The following is a 20,558-nucleotide window of genomic DNA, read 5'->3' as shown; positions in this document are numbered from 1 at the left end:
TTTCAAATTAGAGCTACTCAGCCCATGCACAAGTTCAACCCATATGTAATTACACAGTGGGTGCAAGCTTGCCCCCTTCAGTCCACCTCGTTCATCTCGGGGTCGAAACGTCGACATTTTAACCTTATGGACCTGGACTGAAAACAGTGGGACCACCTGTTTCTCTGACAGCACAGGCAGCCTACACATCAGTGGTCGCACACTCATAAAAAAGCAGTATGTGGGCAAGCAGGGGACATACAACTACCCTTCTCTGAGCAACTACTCTTTGCACTCTAAGGAGACCACAGCCACAAGGTGGCCAGACTCTCCCTTGACCTACAGACATTTCCTGGGAGATAATGTTCTGGGGAACATCAGATTTTCCACCACAAAGGTCTGGCTGGCACAAGTACCCTGCAATGACATGGACCCGATTCACTATGTCTCTCTGGAAGTGATCCCTACCACCCGAGGGATCACCAGCTCACATTCTGGGTTCACCTCCGACCTAAAAGACACTAGGGCATGAACTATGCCTTATCTGGGTAATCTTGCAGAGTGGCTAATTCGGAGTACCTTCTTCTTGGAGCAAGAGGAATCACCCGACTGTAGACCATCAAAACACCAGCCCTTATGAAAAGGTCTCTTTACCCCCTAAGGTCCCATCTTCCTGATGTGGTTTGGGCCGCTTTCATCTTGTTCAAATTTTGGGGTTGCTGGCCTGGGCCTCCTTCTTGGGATCACTCCCCTGGGATTTCTTGGGACACCCTGGTTTGTACTCACACTTCAGCTACTCTTCCAAGATGCCTGAGGCCAGTCTGCCTGCAAGCCACTAGATGCTGGTGTAACTCTGAAACACAATTACTTTATATGTGTTCCTTCATAACTAAATGGTATAGCCCATCATAAGTGTTCACTGCATTACTCTTCACCAAACGTTCCAGTGCTTTCAGTAAGACATCTACAAAACCAGCCCAAGATTGTTGTGACTCCTTGTGTGTGTCTCAGAACATCTTACAGTATTCTTCTGGAATTAGACCAAACTTCTGCACTAATTCATCCTTAATGTGGGTGCATGAATCTGCTGTCTCCTGTTTTGGAGTCTAAAGTGTATCCATCAACCGTGTGTTGGTACCAACCCACACAACAATGCTCCTGAATGCTGTTCATCTATCATGCGCATCCTCAAGGTCTTCTCATAAGAAGTGGACCATTTATCAATGTTGTCCCCCACCACAAACCTAGGCATCACACCTTTAAGTATGTAACAGGTGTGTGACCCCCTTCCCCTGTAGACAACCCACCTCCCCCCTGCTGCTGCCACCATCTCCTTTGGTTGTTAGTCCCTGCCTGGCCGTCTCCTTCAAGGCAAGCTTCTCCTTCAGAACAATCTACTACTTCTCAGGGACAATGGCAGCCAGCTTGGCAGGATAATCCTTCTCTGACTTATCACTGTACTCCAGTTGACAGATTGCCTGATATGAGGGGCTCAGGCAATGGCCACTCTCAGTCCCAGCCCGGAAAGCTGCACCCAAGAATACCCATTGAGACAGACTGATGTCTGCATCCTCTTCTTCTTGGGCTCCGTCAATCTCCTCTAAGGTGACCTGAAGCCCTTGTACCACTTCCCAGGCCAGGAGGGCGTTGTGAGAATCCGCCTTCTTAGATTCCCAGATCAACTTAAGCCTCCTCGGCTTGACCAGGGTTCTCAGCTCTTTCCAATGTTGAGGCTCTACACATCAGAAAAATCATCCTCCATGTTCCAAAAAAGCAAAGTGGCAAAAATTGGATTAAGAAATTAATGAGGGGGTGGGGGTGTTAAAAAAGGCCCCAACTCCTTATACCAATTAAAAAAACAAAAGGTTAATGTTTGCGTTCAACTTTATATGGGGATTTTACATTTCAACTTTTAGAATAGAGAGGCACTGCTAAACACAAGTTCTGGACCCACCACTAAATATCAATGTAAGAAAGCGGCTATTAATTGGGGCTGGTGAGAGTCCACCAAGAGGAATAAGACCACCAACATGCCAGGGAAAAACCCAGTTTAAATAATTTAAAACTGGGCTTAATCCCTGGTAGCTAAGGCACAGAGCAGACAGGTTTAACTTAGGACAATGAGAACATTTAAATGAGCAAAATAGCAGTAAAAATCCAATCAGTACCAGAGATGTGATTTTTTAAAGACCAAAGGAGCCAAGAAAAAGTAAAGCATCGTAGTAGACTGGGACCTAGGTGCAATTTCAGGCCGACCGCACCACGCAGGTTGTCCTAGTAAAATATTTTACCTCCTGACTTAGTCTCTGAAATAGAAATCAAAATCCTCCAGCAGGGCACGCCTTTTGCAGGTCAAGGTTTCTATCTACGAACTTAGTATTTTTATTGAGCTCATAATCCTCCAGCGGGACAAGCCTGAAGATGTAGCTAACAAAGTCCCTTTTTAAATGGACACCTTTGCTGCAAGGTCCCGCTGATGTTCCAAAAGTCTTGGAAGTCCAAAAAATGTCAAAGTTACAACTTTTCGTTTTTTTGGGAGCAGCTCCCCTTGGTCACTTCTAAGGCTCCCAGGACCTCAAGGGCAAAACGTAGGCGCCGGGACTTGCTTCAGATGAGGTCAGTCCCACTGCTCCAAAAAAATAAAAAGGTGCCCAAAAAGCTGGCCATTTGGTTAGACAATACACTCAGTATGAAAAAGCTCTTGCTTTGGCATATTGCATATGCTAAATAAAGTCTTCAGCTGGATGCCCTTATACAGTTGGAAGACCAACACACAAGCCCTCTTAACCAGGTTTGCCTTCGACTCCCTACGACAACTATGGAGCCACTCCTGAATGCCCTTCTCGGGTTGCCAATTAGGAAGCACTGTATTTTTAAACTGCTTTACCATACTCACAGAGCTTTGTGTAGTGTGGCCGCCTAATATCTTCAGACTAGGATCAGCTTCACCCTGCTGAGTAGAAAGGGGAGATCCCAAAATATGAATTTGGCAACTATACGTAGGATTCGCAAAGCTACAAGCAGTGGCTGTGCATTTTTTTTATCTTGCCCCAAACCACTGGAACACGCTGCCTTATTCCATCTGCACGTGCCGCAATCAAATTATTATTATTTAAAAATAGCTTAAAACATGGCTATTTTAAGGATCCCGTAATCAAAAGGAGTGAGCCACAATGTCTATCAAGGGCTCAGAGGATATTGTCTCAAAGACCCCCATCATGTGTTCACTCCCAGCAAGTACGCTATCTCCGTTGGCGTGATGTCGCAAGTAGTATAATCATACGGTCTTTTATTCACCCGAGTGTCCCCGTTCTCCAAGTGAACTTATCCTCCTACCACAAGGGAAACTGTCTGGGTAGACAGAAGTGACATGTGATTTAAAATGTTCTCATATCCTGAAACGACTATTTATTAAGAAATAAGATAAAAATGATAGGGATAAACTTAAAAACAAAAACAATGCTATCAGGATAGATTACTGATCCTGCACATCTAGTCATTGAGTCAACATGTTTCAGCAATATGTCGTTCTTGCTTATCTAGGGCTTTCGTCAGGACAATACGGAATGGATTACCTACAATTTTAAAGGGGAACGCTGTGTGTATGCTAACTTACATATCTTTGTCTAGTTTACAATGACCCTCTAGACAATAAAGGCCGTCTTTTGCTGGAAATAGAAAAGGATGGCATCATAAAATTAGTTTTTAGGGGATGTAATACTCATCAACCTCCTATTTAAATTGTTCTCCTTAATGCCCAGTGATGATGCTATAAAAAGTACACCAATGTCTGTGTGCACACGTGTAAACAAAATAGTTTTTTTTTTTTAATTTAACGTGAAGTATATAGTGAATCAGATGCTAATCAATACTCAACGAAGAGACCGATTCCTGAAAAGGAGTCAAACGGAAATCCAGCTGTTAATTCTTGAGAAAGAAAGGCAGTGTTAAATTATGTATCTTATATTGAGGAAAACTAATGCCCCCTAGGGATTGGGAAGACATGAAACTGTCTGCCTGCATCTATGCGTACAAAAGATAAATTAACAGTAAGAAGCCAAGCCTGCGACAAAAACATGAGGTTTTGAATACCTGTAAAGCTGAAGGTTGACGTACCGTGCAAAGTCCTACTTACTTGTGAGACAAGCCGTTCAGTCAATGCCATTCTGCAGCATTCTAACTCGAAATGTTGAGGTATGTTGAATTGCCAGTCTTCTTTGAAGGGAGGCTGGTGTAAAGACTTTCATACAGTTTTTACCATTTCTCCTTTTTCATAATTTTAACTCGGTCACCGTCAGATTTTAAATATCCTGAATTTTTTATAGGAATTCTTCCAACAACTTCTGTTTTCAGCAGTACAGACCCGCCCTTTACTTGCTGCGGATGCTCTAGAATCATCGAATGACCTATTCAGTGGGTGCATTCTTGAAACATGCACCTTATTGGCGTAATCCCACCACCTTGTAGGTTTATATGCTAAGAGTTTCCACTGATTTGTTGAGAACAATTTTAACTGTATTTTAATGTGTTTTTATTCCCTCTTTTCTCTTTTACAATTTTTCTATGCATTTTAAATTAAATCTTCCTTTTCTTATTTTAACGATGGATGTAACTTATGATTTTAAATATTTCTGTCTGAACTTTCATGGGTATATTTAATAATCAAAATAAAGTATCTTGATGAGACATTGTGGTTCCCTCCTTTTGATTACTGCCATTCATGACAGGAATCTGAGTTAACTTTTTGAGCTGCTTCTATCTCTCTCCCCCCCTTTTTTTCCAAAATCTTTTTATTGATTTTATATCAAAACAAGATTGCAATTGCAACAAGCATTGTTTCTAGGCCAAGAGTTACAGATATTAAAGAAAACACTCACATCTTGTTTCCAATGTCTACGTCTCTCTAAACATCTTACATTTGTGTACCTCCCTGGTTCATCCCCCTTTTTAGTATTTGTATATTTTAAGGATCGATCCACGTACATGATTTGATCTGATCTGACCTGACTAAACTCTGGGATACTCCATTGGGAGGGAACAGCTGCACTTTATAAATGAAAGTAACATAACATAACACCAGAAGGTAAAAAGGCCTCGAGAAACTTGTTGTATCCCTGTAGCCACACAGAAGGTCAGCTACCAGACTCTTAAGAGTCCATAACTTAGTCCAGAGTACAGGTGTGAGAAGGTTCAATGTCAGCTCTGCATACAGGTCTCAAACAGCAAGTCCAGTCTTCTTCTGTTCTTCCAGATGGAGTGTTTGATGGACGGTCTGTTAGATGCAAGACTTTGGATTTGTCCACAGCATCCACCCAACCCTTCACATGAAGGAGGTAACCCACAATGTACATCCCCAAAATAATTCCTATGGGTCGTCACCAGAAGGCCCAAGAGGTCAGGGTACCCAACTATACCCCCTTATATGTGATTTTCTTTTGAACTTCAGGACACGGGGCAGAGACCCTGAGTCCTGTAAATGCATCGCAACATTTTTCCCCATCTTGCGGCTAACCAATCAGATCTCTCAGATCCACAGGACCAAAATGGCAGATTGGAAAAAATACATCTTTTGGCTAATCAGATTCTTCTATTTTTTTTTTCTAAGGTTGCGATACAGTGCACTTACTATCTAGATAGATCTATTTTTTTTTTATTGTTCATGACCATCACTTTACATGCAAACTTCTGGAAATGGCTGAACAGATTTACACCAAATACCGTAAAGCATGCTTTGCGTAAAGTTCTATCTTTCAGCCAAAAATGGTGTAACACTCTTCCACCATTTTTTAACAAATTTTCCTATGGGGAATGACGTTTTGGGACTCCCCTTTCCCTCACCCCCGCTTGACAGACCACCCGGACACTTTCCAGGAAGGAGCTGAGGTGAGTGAACTTTTTTGGGGGAAAGATTAGTGATGTTCGTCAAACGGTGCCTAAGCTATTAGCAAAACAAAGCAGCATTTGCAATGCAATAATAGGTCTCGCATTTACAAGAGTTTGAGCTATTGACATTGTAAATGACAATGCCTTTTATTTATGTGTTGTTTTTAAAACAGTTAAATAAAAGGCATTATCATTTACAATGCCAATAGCTTAAACTCTCACAAATGAGAGACCTATTGCATTGCAAATGCGCTTGGTGCCCGTGCTATAAAACTATTTTTTTTAAAACACGCGTTATGAGAGTGTGTGTCCTGCCTGCAATAGCAGGCAGGACAAAGCTATTTGCAAAAATAGTGTTCGGAGGCTGTAATTAAAGCCTACCGAGTAACAACACACGTAAAAGGGGTTGTCGCCATGGGAGGTTACAAAATGAGACATGGCGATACCAAGGAGGAACTACTAAGCCTATTGACGAACGAATAACTACCGTTTACAGTGGACAATGACACAAGCCAATGAAAAATATGTGCAAAGAGGGCGGAGCTTCAAGTCCCTACCTGAGTACAGCATGCCTCGCAGAGCAGCGCACACGCTGCCCAGGCTCGACCTAAAAAGGATAGTTGCTCATCTAAGCAGAAAAACTGGTTTGCCTATAGAAACTACAGAGGAGTAAATACTAAAGATATATCACACAGCCCCAGAGATTCCAGGCTTCAGAGTTCAAATAAGGAGCCCTATAGTGCCATGTGCATTTCTAAAACACTTTTCAGGAGTAATGACTAACCAGTGTCTAGAGAAATTTGGAAAAGTTAACAGTCTGGGAAAGAAGGTGGGGGGGAGAAGAGGCAGAACTGAGGAGGTGGGCAGTGCAAGGCCAAGTGAATGATGGAGGAATCCTTATTCCACATGGCAAAGTGGAAGCAGACAGAAGAACCCTGCATATGTGACAGACAGCTCGTTCATTCCTAGAGACACCTAAACTTAAGACAAAGACTAATTTGTCAGAGTGTTTGTGAGGCAGGTGGTTCTTCAATCTCTTATCAAAGAAAGAACAGATAGTCTAATTGGATATCTTTAGGTAATGGTGGTCCATATTTTTCAGGCAAATTCTAATTAGTGCACGGTGAGGTCAAGAACGGTGCGCTGTTTCTAGGAACAGTGTGTGAAACAAGAAACTTCTCTGTGCCATCCAGAGATTCTGAGCCACGAGACTGGTTTGAGATCGGAGGAAAGGTATCATTACAGTTTCCTTAATCGGTCACTAACCAATTGCCAGTGTATTTTAAACTAGAGCCATATAATAAAGCGTTCAACACTGGGTCACTTCGATTAGATGTCCTGGAGCAATTATTTAAACGTTTAGGACACCCAAATTCACAACACGCTGATAATGTCTGTGCTTGTCCCGCTTTAAGCCCTCCCTCTAGAAACTAGAACTGAACATGTGAACTCACCCTCATTTGGTGGGTGTCACCATCTGTTCTGTAATCTTCGCCCTCCTAAAAGGCAAGAAGTCTCCAGTGACCTCCATTAGGCCACCCTCTTTGCATACCTGCATCACCCTCCAAAAAATATATTTACTCCATTCACTTTAATGAGGTCACCCTCTTAACTGACATCCAACTGGTTGACATTTATGAGCCAATGCGCCCCTACAGTGGTCCTCTTTCAGTAGTTGAAACCTGAAAGACATCAATAAATCTGTCCAGCTCATGTTTTGCCATACCAGTCGTGCAAAGCACACATATTAAGCCATAGGACAGTACCTCATGTTGTCATATCAGCAGAAAGCAGCACGTCTGGGTGACTCTCTGCTAATCTTGACCTAAGTTTTCCTGTGGTGACCGTGACCGACAGTGGCAGATAAAAAAGGTGCAGATTTGTGGTGGCATAAATGAAATATGTATAATACGGCAATAAATATAAAGGTTTGCGAATGTGCAGCAAGGCTTCCTTCCTGTTGACAATAAAACATGCCTAAGGCTTTCAGGTGGTGGTGCTGAGGGATGGCCGCCATTATGACACAGACATGACTGAGAAGAACAAAATGTCATGGAATCGATTATGCTGTACAGTTCCTGATTCAACACCGCCTGCGCGCTGTAACTTTACTACATGCATAGTTCATAGGCTCATTTAGACAACATAAGGATGTGCAGTCTATTTGCTTTTCAAAGGTTCACTGAATGGGAGAGGCCCGAGGCCGTCTTGCAAAACAACTTCCTACAAAAGAACGGTGTCGTGCATATAAATGCTGAAACGCACATTAATTCTCATAGTCCTCCAAGACCACTGTAGACAAACATATTCAATATGGCATTTTCAACAAAAAAAAATTTCTACACTTCTTACGTCGAAACAAGTCCTTATCTATGTGGCAATTGCGATTCTGGGTCAGTCAGTTACTGCATGCATCAATGCAGCAGTCGGCCCTTCTCGGGGGGCCTGGGAAGTTAATACCAATAAACCCGATGACCCACAAGATTGCAGATGCACCCCTATGTCCAAAGTTACAGAAGGAGGCACTTCAACAGCAAGACGGAACTGAATGCTGCTGGAAAGCATGTAGTGCCTGCAGTAGGAGAAACGCATACAGAAAATAGTGCTTACAGACTAAATAAAACGTCCCGTGTAACAACCAAAGAACACTCGCCACTGAAGACGCACCTATTGCTAACGCAATTCATATATTTTCCCCTGACGAAGGGCTGACATTGCCCGAAATGCATCAGGAGATACGTTTGAACTATATGATGGATTAATGCATCTTATGGATGAATCATTCTCGATATGGAGCCATAATATCAGAAGAATAAAACCTTTAAATAAGCTGCAAATCTATTTCATTCATTTATCGTTGCACTTTATAGATCTTGCTTTTAGCAGGCCTCACGCTGTGCTCAGGGGGACGGCACCTATGTAGGTGACGCTACCTATTGTAGGTTACATATTAAGACAAGGCGGTACTAAGGAGGGGCTAACAAGCCTACTAACGATTCAGAATCCAGCATTTACAAGGGACAATGACACAAGCCAATTAAAAATATGGGCAGAGAGTGGGCGGCGCTTCAACTATATACCATATATGTCAACACTACCTTCTGTTCAAAACATGGTCAAAGATCTGGGCATCTCTAGCGGTAGCTCTCCCTCAATGAGACCTCAAGTCCAGTCTGTAGTAGGCACCTGCTTTGGTCTACTGCAAATGCTGAGGAAATTTCTACCTCTGCTATCACTGAATATGAGGAAAACAGTGATCCAGGCGCTGGAGACCTCCTGACTGGATTATGCGAATGTCTTGTACCTGGGTTTACCCAAGTTATCTTCTCAACCGCTTGCGGGTAGTTCAAAATGAAGCGGCGAAATTGGTGCTCATGCTTAATCCCAGGACACAAATGTCCCCTCACCTCAAGGTTCTACACTGGCTTCCAGTGAGAAAGAGGAAGGATTACATTTAAGGCCTTTGTGCTGATTTTCAAAGCCTTACAAGGCAGGGGTGCTGGATATCCCAGGAAGAGAGTATCCCATTGCATTCCATCCCGAACGCTGAGGTCTTCCTCGAATGGCTTGGTCTCAGTGCCCAGGATACGTCAAGCTCAATCTGGAGGGAGATCCTTTAGGTTCCTGGGAGCCCAAGCCTGGAACATTCTCCCATCAAACCTGAGATCTATAACAGACCTGGCTGTCTTTAGGAAACCGCTTCAAACCTCATTATTTTGCATCTGGGGGCACTTGGAAAGGCAGATGGGAAAAATGTGCGCCCGGACACTCTTGCTGAGTAGTCGTGCGCTCTATAAATGTGGTCATTCATTTACTGCAATACAGCATGCCTCGCAGAGCAGCATGTGCGCTGCCCAGGCTCAACCTAAAAAAAAACTAACCCAAACATAACTACACAGTGGCGAGACCCTCAGTAGGCTACTACTGTTCTGAGTAAATACTTTTTTTCTTTACAAGAATGTTAATGTTAACTTTTCAGCAGTGGAATGTCAACATTTACAAGTGAAAGGCCATTTGAGCCCTCTCCCCTCATGGACTTAAGACTTGATTTCCTCTAAAGGAAAACAGGCAGAAATACCGCACACTGCAATGTATACTGATTTCACAAGACCAACAAGTGGCTCAATGATATGATAGCATCAGTCAGTCCTGATTTCAGCCAAAGCATGTTGTATTTTAGGGTTTGCAGTATTAGCACTGTCATTACGGACATCAAAATCCGAACATACCAAGTTCCAGGGCTTTAGGTGGGCCGGGTCTCACCGGGTCTGAGCACCGGCAGTTTTTTTAAGGAGGCCTCGAAACGGGTCTCTGTCGGGCTCTGTTTTGTGCCCGCACAGGTGGTCCGTTTTTTTCGAGCGTGATAGGGAAGTCCTTTAAAGAGAGTAATTTTCTCTCTGGATTTCCCTTCTCTCTTTGAAACTCAGGAGCAGCAACATTATCGTGGTGTTACAAGGGCTTTAAGTGGAAGCTTTTTCAATATTAATACAAGTCATAGTTGCTACTCATTTATCTTATGCAACTAACAACCATTGACAAAGCCAATAGTCCTGACTTGTTGTAGGTATGATGTTACTTGTTAGATCATATATCTGGATGCAATGACAGACACAGCAAAATACCAGTCCGGCGGCACACTATGCTAAGCACAAATTTTTAGCTTACGTGTTTTTAAGCCGCGCTTTTATTTACATTGGCCACGACCCCTAAGGACCCCCCAGTTTTTTCATCCCACTTAAAGCCCTGCCAAGTTCCAGTGGCGAAAAGCAGAACTGATGGGCATCACACCTGCCAGGGGTTAACAGCTCTGTTTAAAAATGTTACAGTGGCCTGATACGTTTAGAAAGCTGGCTAATTATACCTTCAAAATGAACGGCAAGGTCTGCTCACATACTTTGTGAGATTTCACTTTTTCTTCCTCATGTGCCGTGCACTAAAACAAGAAATGATTTTATTTTCGTATAGTGAAAATATTTGAACCTAACTTTATCATCATTAAGCTCACGTACAACATGGCAAACACTGCCAACTTCCATACCACAAAGAATACGTAATTGACAGGTGGAATTTGACAAGAATTTGATAGCATGAAAGCAGCACAAAGTTACATCGCACATAATGAAACATTCACTTGCTCAGTGAATGTGTGTAACTGGAACATCCACATTGCGAGATTCTCTCCCTCGTGCAACAGGTACAGACAATACAGCAGTAGTGGAAATATCCTTTTTGTACATAAATGGTACACAGAGCAGCAGCGGAAGTGTCCCTAAGTTACAGAACGGGTACTACATGGGGAACAGTAGTGCAAGTTTCCCCATCATGGAAAAAGTAGCAGCAGGGAATGCTGAATTACTTGAAAAAAGGTACAGCATGACAGAAGTAAACTAGCTTCCCTCCCTCACCGAAGGCAGCCAGAGCGCAAGTTTCCCTTCTCTGCAGAACAAAATGAGCATGACAGCTATAATGGAAGCTTCAACCACTCACAAACCGTACAGTTAAGGCATTATGTATTGAGACATGTGATATTTGTATAGCAAAAAGCCAAAAGGCAGCGAAACGAGTCAAACTGAAAGACAAGGGAAGATGGGCCCAGAGAGCAGAATTGGACTGTTGCTGGAATGGAGATGTAGTGTTCCTAAATTGGGGTGGGATCACAGGGTCCATGTGGACACAGTGCTATTTTTACTGATTTTGGGTGCATCCATGGAGGAAACATGTTAGCTTGATTTTACTTTTTGCACTTTACCTCCAGCCAGATGCTGTGCCAAAAGCCACCAGAAATGGTGAGTTTGTCAGCCAAAGCGGCATGGAGTTGGGCATGGTGGCTTTGTGGATGATTCAGATATTCTTGGAGATAGTGCACACAGAAGACAAGGAGAGCCAGTGGAGCTCTATCAGAAATGGGGTGATGGTTTTACACTTCTTCAGCCCCAATACTCCGTAGTAGGAGCCAGTGTGGAGGCGGGGAAACCACAGAGAATGGTGTTGATACCATCCAGACATGAGTAAGAGGCTTGCACAGCAGTTCAGTAGCAGGTTACTGGGGGTAACAATGTCATTTTATTTTGCAGAGAGAGCGGATACCAAGTTGTCCGTTTTCTTGGCAAGATGTTCCTTAAGGGTGAGGTCGGGGTCCAGGGTGAATCCATGTGACTTGGCATTGGGTGAACGTTGGGCCTTAAACCCTAAAGGTTTGATAGGGCATGACTCTCAAACTTACTTTCTGATTGTTGGAGAGAAGGGGTTGGTATAGTTATCTTTATATACTAGTGGTACAGACTGCTCTTTAAATGTGAGTAGGCGAGTGATGGCCCAGTAGTAAGAGAGGCCATCAGGATCTAATGTGGGTTTCTTCAGGAGTGGAAGGATTGAGTAGGAGGATGGGACCTATCTTGAGCGCTCCTGTGAAAATGCCCAGGGGGAAGAGGTCGACAATGGTGAGCAACAGTTAACCGCATTGCTGGGGCGGCTATTCCGCCGCAGCGCTAAGTGGGCGGGGCGGCTGCATGCTGGTGACGGAACCGCTCCGTCACCAGCCACGGTTGAGCTGTGCTCGTGACGGAGCGGTTCCGTCATGGCCCCGCCCGCTCAATAGAACGCGCCGCGCAGGCGCGGCAGCTGGGCCATGACGGAACCGCTCCGTCATCAGCACAGCCCAACCGCAGCTGATGACGGAGCGGTTCCGTCATCAGCATGGAAAGGGTTAAAAAAAAATGTTTAAAGGGAAAAAAAACGTCTCTGCAGAGGGCTTTGATGAAGGACACAGCTAAGACATTATCATAGGTATGGGTTAGAGGAAGTTAGGCATGCCAGCTAGATCTTCTTGAGACAGGATGGTCATTGTGGGATGCTACACACAGGGATAGGTTTAAGAGAAGCACGCTTGTTGTTTTCGATCCCTTGGTTCTTTTTTTCCACTGAAGCTGTTAATGGCATTGCACTTATCCAGTGAATGTGCGATTATCTTGAAGAGTATTCTACTTTTGTTGGAAGCTTCATGGAGTATAATAATTTAGTATTTGCCTTTGGCTGATGCATTTAGGTTAGTCTACATGTTCTATGGCGGTACGTATATAGTATAAGGTCATTTAGGGTTCAGCTTTTTTAGCTATTTCTTTCCAGTCTGCTGATTAAGTGTTTGTCAGCATTGCAACTGAAGGTTTCGACTTGCAAGTTTTATTTGGAACGCAATTGTTCACAAGATTTTCCAGAAATGCAACGAAGATGCTTACAAGCATATGTATGTTGGAAAGAGTGGTGGCAGGGCAAGAGATGAGTTTGAGCTTTAGGTTGTCGATGGACAAGTCTTTGAAGAAGCTGAAACTTTGCTGTTCTCTTTTGAGTTGACTTTGGTGTGTTGATTGGACGCTGAGAAGGGTATTCTGGATGGCAGGGTAGTCAGTCTAGTCCAGAAGTATGGGAGGTATGCAGTGGATAGTTACTGATATCACGAAGACTAGGATGTGTTGTTTGGAGTGTGTTGATTGGGTGACATAACGAAGCAAGTTGAATGTGTCAATAAGGCTCAGAAGCGTGGCGCTACTTTTTTCGTGTGTGTTTATCCAGGAGGTTGAAATCACTGAGAAGTAAGGTGTATGGATGTCAGGTGGATGAAATGAGAAGATGTCCAAGAATTTGTCTATTAAGTGGCATGTAGAATACGCACAGGTGTATGAAGCTGCTTAAGTCAAAAAGGTGAGTGCATACTCGAATTAGTTAGTGAATATAAGAGTACTGCTGCTACTTTCACTCAGCTGACATTCCATGTCAAAAGACTTGCTATCACTCTTTCTCCCATTTCTTGCACGCGCTTAAAATACTACCAGTAATATTTCTGTCATGTCCTGAAAGTCCTAGTACAATTATTTAGCCTGCCACCCCTGCTGCACAGATATGGCCATATTTAGTTTTGCTGTTGTAACTTCTTGCAGACCCTGCATTTACTATTCACATGCACATTTGTCAACAAACCCAAGATCGCACAGGCTGAGGCCTTGCTGCATGTATACTAAGACCTCCCTACACATGGAGTGAAGGCGAAACAAAGCCAAAAAAAGCAAATCTCTTATGTTGGCTGTATTCCTCCATTGCCCTTTCTGATATCTAGAATACCTGTCCACTAAGCTATCCCCTTTCTCTGTCCCGATTTATTCTCCCTTTCACTAGATTTTGTGTTGATCTCTTCTGCTTTCGTTTTTTTTTTCTCTGTGCTCAGTACCTTGTCATCTTGTTTCACCTTAATTTTTCTTTCCATCCTTTTCTCTTATCCTTGTTCCTCTCTCTTTTTACATTCACACCTGCCCCGCTTGTCCCCTTCTCTCCCACCCTACTCTCTTACACACAGTCTGACTCTGCTCCACATTGCCTCTTCGCCTGCCATCTCTCTTACTTTTTCCTATCACCTATGATTACCTCTCTTCCCACTACCAGGGCCATGGAGAGGATTTCTGCTCCCCTACATGAAAGCACACCTTTCTGTACCACCCCCCTAGGAATGGTCTCACTGCTGCTTCCACCAGTAAAATGATGTCTCTGCTGGCGGCAGTCTAGGAATTCACTTGGCAATCTCTTCCGCAAAACTGCTCTACCATGTCTCACACAGAGTCCTATTTTTCAATGCTTCCCCTTGCTCTCTTTTTTATCATTTATCGTCCTTCCTCTTCTTAATCGTATGCTCTTTACATCTTTCCTTTCTCATTTACCTTTCTCCATCTTACATATCCCTCCTCTCTCCTTTTTCCTTCACCCGCCTGTCTATCCTGACATGCTGCTCTTTCTCCCTCCCTCTCACTTAACTTCTAAGCCACCTCTCTCACACACACTACTCTGATCCTGATCATCTCACTGCCTTCTCTCATACTTTTCTCAAAACTTCCTTTTACATATTATCTATTACCTTTTTCTGAACTTTCTTTAGGATCCACACATCTTATTACTCCTCTCTCACTTGAACACAGTCCTCCATCGCTTATGGCCGACTTTCCCTCGCGAACTCTTTTTACTTGGCCTTGTTAATACTATTTTGCATATGTTCAAATGTTGAGGTCCTCCAACACAGAGCATGCTGGACCACAAGCAGCAAATACATATGAATTGTCCTTTCTGTCAAAAAGAAGCTATACGACAAAGGTAAAAAGTCACAGGGATCGAGAATTCTGGGGTATTTCTGTCCCTTAGAGCTCTGCTGTTACGTTATACATCTTAGGCTGTGATACAGGTCATGGGTTATCTCTGCGATGAGCATCAGATTCCTTAATGTAGCGTGACCAGTCATCCTGAATTTATCCCGACAGACCTGATTTTTAGGTTTCGTAACCTGGCGAGGGGCGAAGCCCCTCCCAGATCGAAATCTGTTGTTTTCAATAGTGAGGTTAGGACAGCCTCTGTTTCCAATTGGCTAGCTCCATAAATGGAGGCTAGCCATTGGGAGACAGAGGCTGTCAATCGCGGTTTCTCACGAAAACGCGATTCGGGGGCGTTTCTGGTGCTTTTTTTAAGCCCCGCCCCTTTGTCCCGGGCAGCGCTGCGATTGGCTGCCGGCCCGGGACACCCCCGTGACGTCATTCCCGGGCCGCGCTGTGATTGGCTGCCGGCCCGGGACACCCCCGTGACGTCAGCCAATCACAGCGCGGCCCGGGACCTGACTTGTTATTATTTTGGGATAGACCTTCTACCGCTTATTGCAGGTTGGCGCTGGTACCGTCCTTTCCCATTAAGAGCTCCTGTAAGCAGCCGCGTAGCTAGGGGGGGGCGGTCCGCCCCAGGCGGCACCTTATCTGAGGCGGCTGAGGCGGCCGCGGCCCGTGGGCGGGCCGGCACGCTCACTGTGACTGGAGAGGGGAGGCCGGAGGCCCGGCCCGTTGCGGCCTGCTGCCTGTAAGTCAGTGACCTTGACCTGCTCAGCTGTGCTGTAGTGTGCCTGTGACTAGGGCGGCCGCGGCGCGCGGTGACCCCGGTGGCCAGGCGGTGCTCACTCAGGCTCAGCTCTGCTTAAGTTTGCATTACAGTCAGACAGTCAGTGTACACCGTCGACATGCAGATGCGATGGAGCGAGTCATGGAGATGGAGAACATATCAGCAAGCACGGGCCGGCACCGATCACGAGCGACGTCTGACGTCATCATGATCCATCATGTTTATCTCAGACTCAGAGAGTACAGGGCGGCAGGCCCCCACCACGTACCACCTCCCTCCCAGTCCCAGACTTGCTCACAGGGCCGTCAATTAGGTAGTGTGCGCGGTGCGCACAGCCGCAACCAATGATGACGGCCCTGTAACACTTTGGGCCAGCCCTCGCTCTCGCCGCCGCACTGGTGGTGACGCGTTACGCGCGGCGCGCAGTGCACGCCGCCCCCTTCCATCGTGTCGAGCCTCGAGGTCCGGGTGTGGAGACCGAGACCAGTCCTCCAGCACCATCCATTCTTCTTTCTTGCCACGTAACGACCGTTGTTGCCTTGCCTGCCCTGGCCCTGCTACAGGAGGCGGCCCACTGACTCGCAGGTACTTTCTTCCTCTTCATTTTGCTGCTATTTGATACCCTACCCTGTGTCCCTTTCTCCCGTGGTAGCGTTTTGTTTCTATCCAATACCTTTAAAAAAAATGATCGTATCATCTCAAAATCCAGGCACCTGTAGGAGGAGATGCATCCAGTCAACATCTGGAAAGCGCAGCACCGTCGGATTCTCCACAGGCCGCTGCCCTCTGTGACGTAGCAAGAGTGACATGGCTTTAGCGCGCAAGAAAGGGACGTGGTATCCTTGCCCCCTGATTGTTAGTAGAATAAAGCCCTATTTAGGGTGCATTGAGAAACTAAAACTGAAGGTCCTGGTGCCACTGCACCAGCCGCACTCAAGATAGCTAAGCCCTAGGTCAACTCAGCAGGGCAACTGCAGAGGCCGTCAAGTGTGGCTGACACAGCCCCAGCCCTTCTGGTAGCCTAGTAGCAGTGCCTAAGCAGTTGGGCTTGTGACGTCGTCCAACAGCGCTGCTGATCTGCCCTTAAAAAGCAGAAAGCCGAAGAAGGCTGTTTGACAGCGACTCTGTGAAATACCGGAAGTGCCTGGTGCCCCCGAAAAGCAAATTAACTTAGGCTTAGGCTGTCCAGCGTCAGTTTTGGATTGGCATTTGTGGCAGTTTGGCAAAGCCAAAAGGGCCAGCTTGAAAGGACCAACGTGTGGCCCGTTTTTGTGTGCCATCACTGCCTACAGGATACAAGAACACGACCCACTCACTGCCAGTTCAACAGGGTACCCAGCATGGACCCAGAAGGGCCGAATCCACCCGCGGGCTGTCTTTCCACTCACCCTGTAGTTGCTTTGTGCGTTGGTTCATTTTATGTGACTATAATGAAAATCTAGCATGGAATCGGCGCTCTCGGACACCCACGTTCGGGCAGAGAAGTCAATTGTCGCTGGCATATAACTGACCCTACCCAGCCCAACAGGCCTCCAAGAGCTGCCCTGTTGTTTCCTCCTAGTGCTACAGTAGTAGGAGTACAGTACTGGGCTGTGGCGGTGGGTCAGGTGGCTCTGGGCGCCTGCGCCGGGCGGCACTCTCTCTGTGCGACTGGAAGCCCCTGCTGCCATCAAGGTCAGAGGTCGACCCGTCACGCACAACTTGATTGGGGTGAGCTCTGAGCTGGTGAGACAGAGAGAGTCGGATCGATCGCAACTTCGCGCAAGTGAGTGAGTCTGAGTCAGTCGAGACTGTCGAGTCCATGATGAGTCATTGAGATGGATCATGGGGGCGGCACCGTGACCGTGCACGGCAGGCCGCAGACAGTCGACATACCAGGGTGGTGGCTGTGATTGTGCTTGCTTTCAATGAAAACTGATAAGCTGACTATCACTGTTCCAGTAACACAGCAGCACCGAGCCTACAGACTAAGAAATCATGGCACAGATAGCCCAAGGAAATCAGGCCTGGCTCGACAGAGTGTGGAAATAGAATGTGGTGCCTATTTTGAGGTGGCAGAATAGCGGGTGTGCAAGGGCTTTAGAGCTGATGAACTTAGAAGAATATTTCAAAATGTGGGGCTTGTGTCAGAGTTTGCCTCTTCAGGAGTAGGTGAGCGCCCTTTTAGATGTAGCATGGAGACAGGAGAACAGTCTGAGGAAGATGGAAGCTTATGAGGGACAGAGCTGGGGTGTGTGGTAAGCAGACTTTGAATCATTATATGTATTATATCATTATTTCATTGTTTGTGATTCAAAGTGTTTTCAGCAACGTTCTAGATTTAGTTCTTTTACACAATTCTGGCCTAGTTCGAGAACATCAGCATGACTCATATTCGAGCTGTTGGATTGTATGCTGTGTTGAGTAACACCGTTATTTGCGGCGTGCTGGGTAGTTAGACCCAGCTGCTAGGGAACAAACAGAACGAGGAGAAATATATTGTAAGCCTTTGAATATATAAAGAGACAGGCTGAGCCAGCATGTCAGCTGTTGGCGAGATAACCTTTCTGCTGCAGAGGTGCCTTGTAAAACAAGCTGCCGTCTGCCTGCTTTTAGGGTAAATTGGATTGTTGAGTCAGCAGGTTGTCAGCTGTAGACTTCCGAGTAACTAATGAGGCGACCATGGTAATGCACAATATGCTCGCAACAGACCGCGCATGCATTGTTTAGTAAGCTTGACCCAATCATCTTCCCAAGCAAAACTCCAAACGGAATTAAAGGAATAAATAACTTCTCAAATTCTCCGGAACTTTGAGTCGCATGAAATGTGTCAGTCATTAACAGATAAGGGAAGGAAATATTTGTTGTTAACTAGTGAGTTGCTGAGATCAGTACATGGATCTTTCTACATGTAACTACACATTTTAAAGAACAAAACTGGCTTTGGACCTGACGCATTAAAAAGCTGAAAATATGTTCGAAAGAAATTACAAGCAGCCCATTGGGAGATTCATGTCTATTGTACTTTCCACATTTTTTGCAGCAGGAACAGGACAGAATGGGGCCCAAATAAGAGGGCAGTTGTGATATTGTGACCATGTAGTATGCTCTACCTCCACCCTCTGACTTGTCCCAAACCTCATTTTACTTCTATGATCTCCCAAATAACCATTTCTAGACTCTTCCCTCTTTTATCCTTCCTTTTTCATAGCTCTAACTTTTGCAAAGGCGAAACCGTTGCATTGTAAATGCTTGTTAAAAGTTGTCCCCGTCTCCCGCCACTTTTTGATTAAATAAATATAAATCCCTGTTGTATAGAGGGTCGGCGGCCGTACATTATTTAGTGTGTAGTGCAGGCTCAGGTTTCCACGGCTCTCTCAACACCAGTGAGAGGAGCTGATTCTTCGAAGACTCACATGCTGGGATGCCATAACACTTTCATGCAGCTCAGCGTGTTCTAAGGGAGAGTGAATCAGTGACTCAGAAGCCCTATCAGACAAGCTTAAGCCTTTTTTCCCAACCCATTGAACATTTAAGTGCATCGCAGGTCTCAGGGCAGCTCCCCACCCCTGAAGTTATAAAGCGCTATTTTTCATTTGCGTTCTGGTACTTGTAAACTTGTGAGGCCATTATAATATAGTATTAAGTCTCCCAGAATGCAAGGGAAACTCTAGTCAAACTGTTTTGAAATGTAACAAAGTGCACGACCCCTCACATGCTAGTCTTTTTTTGTTTTTATTTGTAGCCCAAATTACAGGTTGTGGGGTATGGCAGTGAGTCTAGTCCTATATTGGTTTGGTGCTGTAATTATGCCCTCCAGTGTCCGTGATCAGTACCAACGTTTAGTTCTTTTAGTATGTCTGTGGCCATCCTAGTTTTTGGTTGTGGTAATATAGCCATCCAACCTAAGGGGCACCTTAAATTCAATTCATTTTCGGCTTCACTTAATACATTTACCGTTAGAGTGAAGATAAACATCCATCTATACCAGTCTCAAGCCACATTTACCTTACACCTACCCTTTCTTGTTGCCCTCCCCTCATATGCTTTTGTTTTTACTACCACTCATTTAGACCCCTTACTTGCTACCTTTCCCTAAACGCCATCTCCTGTCATGTACATTTCACAGCCTTTGCTTGACACCCATCCCTTGGCGCTCCTGCTACACCTTCATTACAGCATTCTTTTCTATCGCCCCTCACTTACAAAACAACCGTGTTGCCTCTCCCTAAAGCTCGCTTCTAGCTGTCACTCTAGATTGCTTCTCACTACCAAACCCTCACTGGCCCAAGATCTCACCATCGATGTCCCCCATGGTCAGCTCGTCCCCCAGCCGGCTGAGCCCATCCATGACCTCCAACGACTCCATCCTGCTGTCGCACCGGGAACTGTCACAACGCCATGCTAGGAGGCCCACTGTGGTACCGCCCGCGAGAACACCGACGTCACGCATAGCAATTTCTGCGAACCACGCCTCGCTCTGGCAAGATTACAAGTAAACCAACGAGGCCATCTTGGAATAGAACACAGATATCGAAAAATGACACAGGAAAGGAAACTGTAAGGCATATTACCGTAGTACGTTAACCTACGGGTATAAAAACACACAGTTACACAAAAGTTTTGTTTATTATGTTTAAAAAAATGTTTTTTCTATTGAATCAAGTTTAAGACAATCATACAAGTTATTTAATAAAAACTATAACAATACAATTTGGAGACTCAAGTGCAAATAGTTTTATAATAAAATCGGTCAGTTCAAGGATTCAGCTCAGTAAGACGCCATGCTGTCAACCCTG

General features: G+C 45.1%; 1 protein-coding gene across 1 annotated transcript in view; it reads right to left on the bottom strand.

Moving 5' to 3' along the window:
- Positions 1-20,215, bottom strand: part of SREBF2 (sterol regulatory element binding transcription factor 2) — a 251,077-nt gene extending 230,862 nt beyond the window's left edge. Inside the window, exon 1 of the mRNA XM_078683331.1 lies at positions 20,059-20,215. Within this exon, the coding sequence (XP_078539457.1) occupies positions 20,059-20,212 (154 nt within the window). The 5' untranslated portion in view covers positions 20,213-20,215. The remainder of the gene's footprint in view (positions 1-20,058) is intronic.
- Positions 20,216-20,558: the final 343 nt, after the last annotated feature.

This window comes from Lissotriton helveticus, chromosome 1_1, assembly GCF_964261635.1.
Source record: "Lissotriton helveticus chromosome 1_1, aLisHel1.1, whole genome shotgun sequence".
Classification (NCBI taxonomy): domain Eukaryota; kingdom Metazoa; phylum Chordata; class Amphibia; order Caudata; family Salamandridae; genus Lissotriton; species Lissotriton helveticus.
This window is presented reverse-complemented; position numbering and strand designations above follow the sequence as displayed.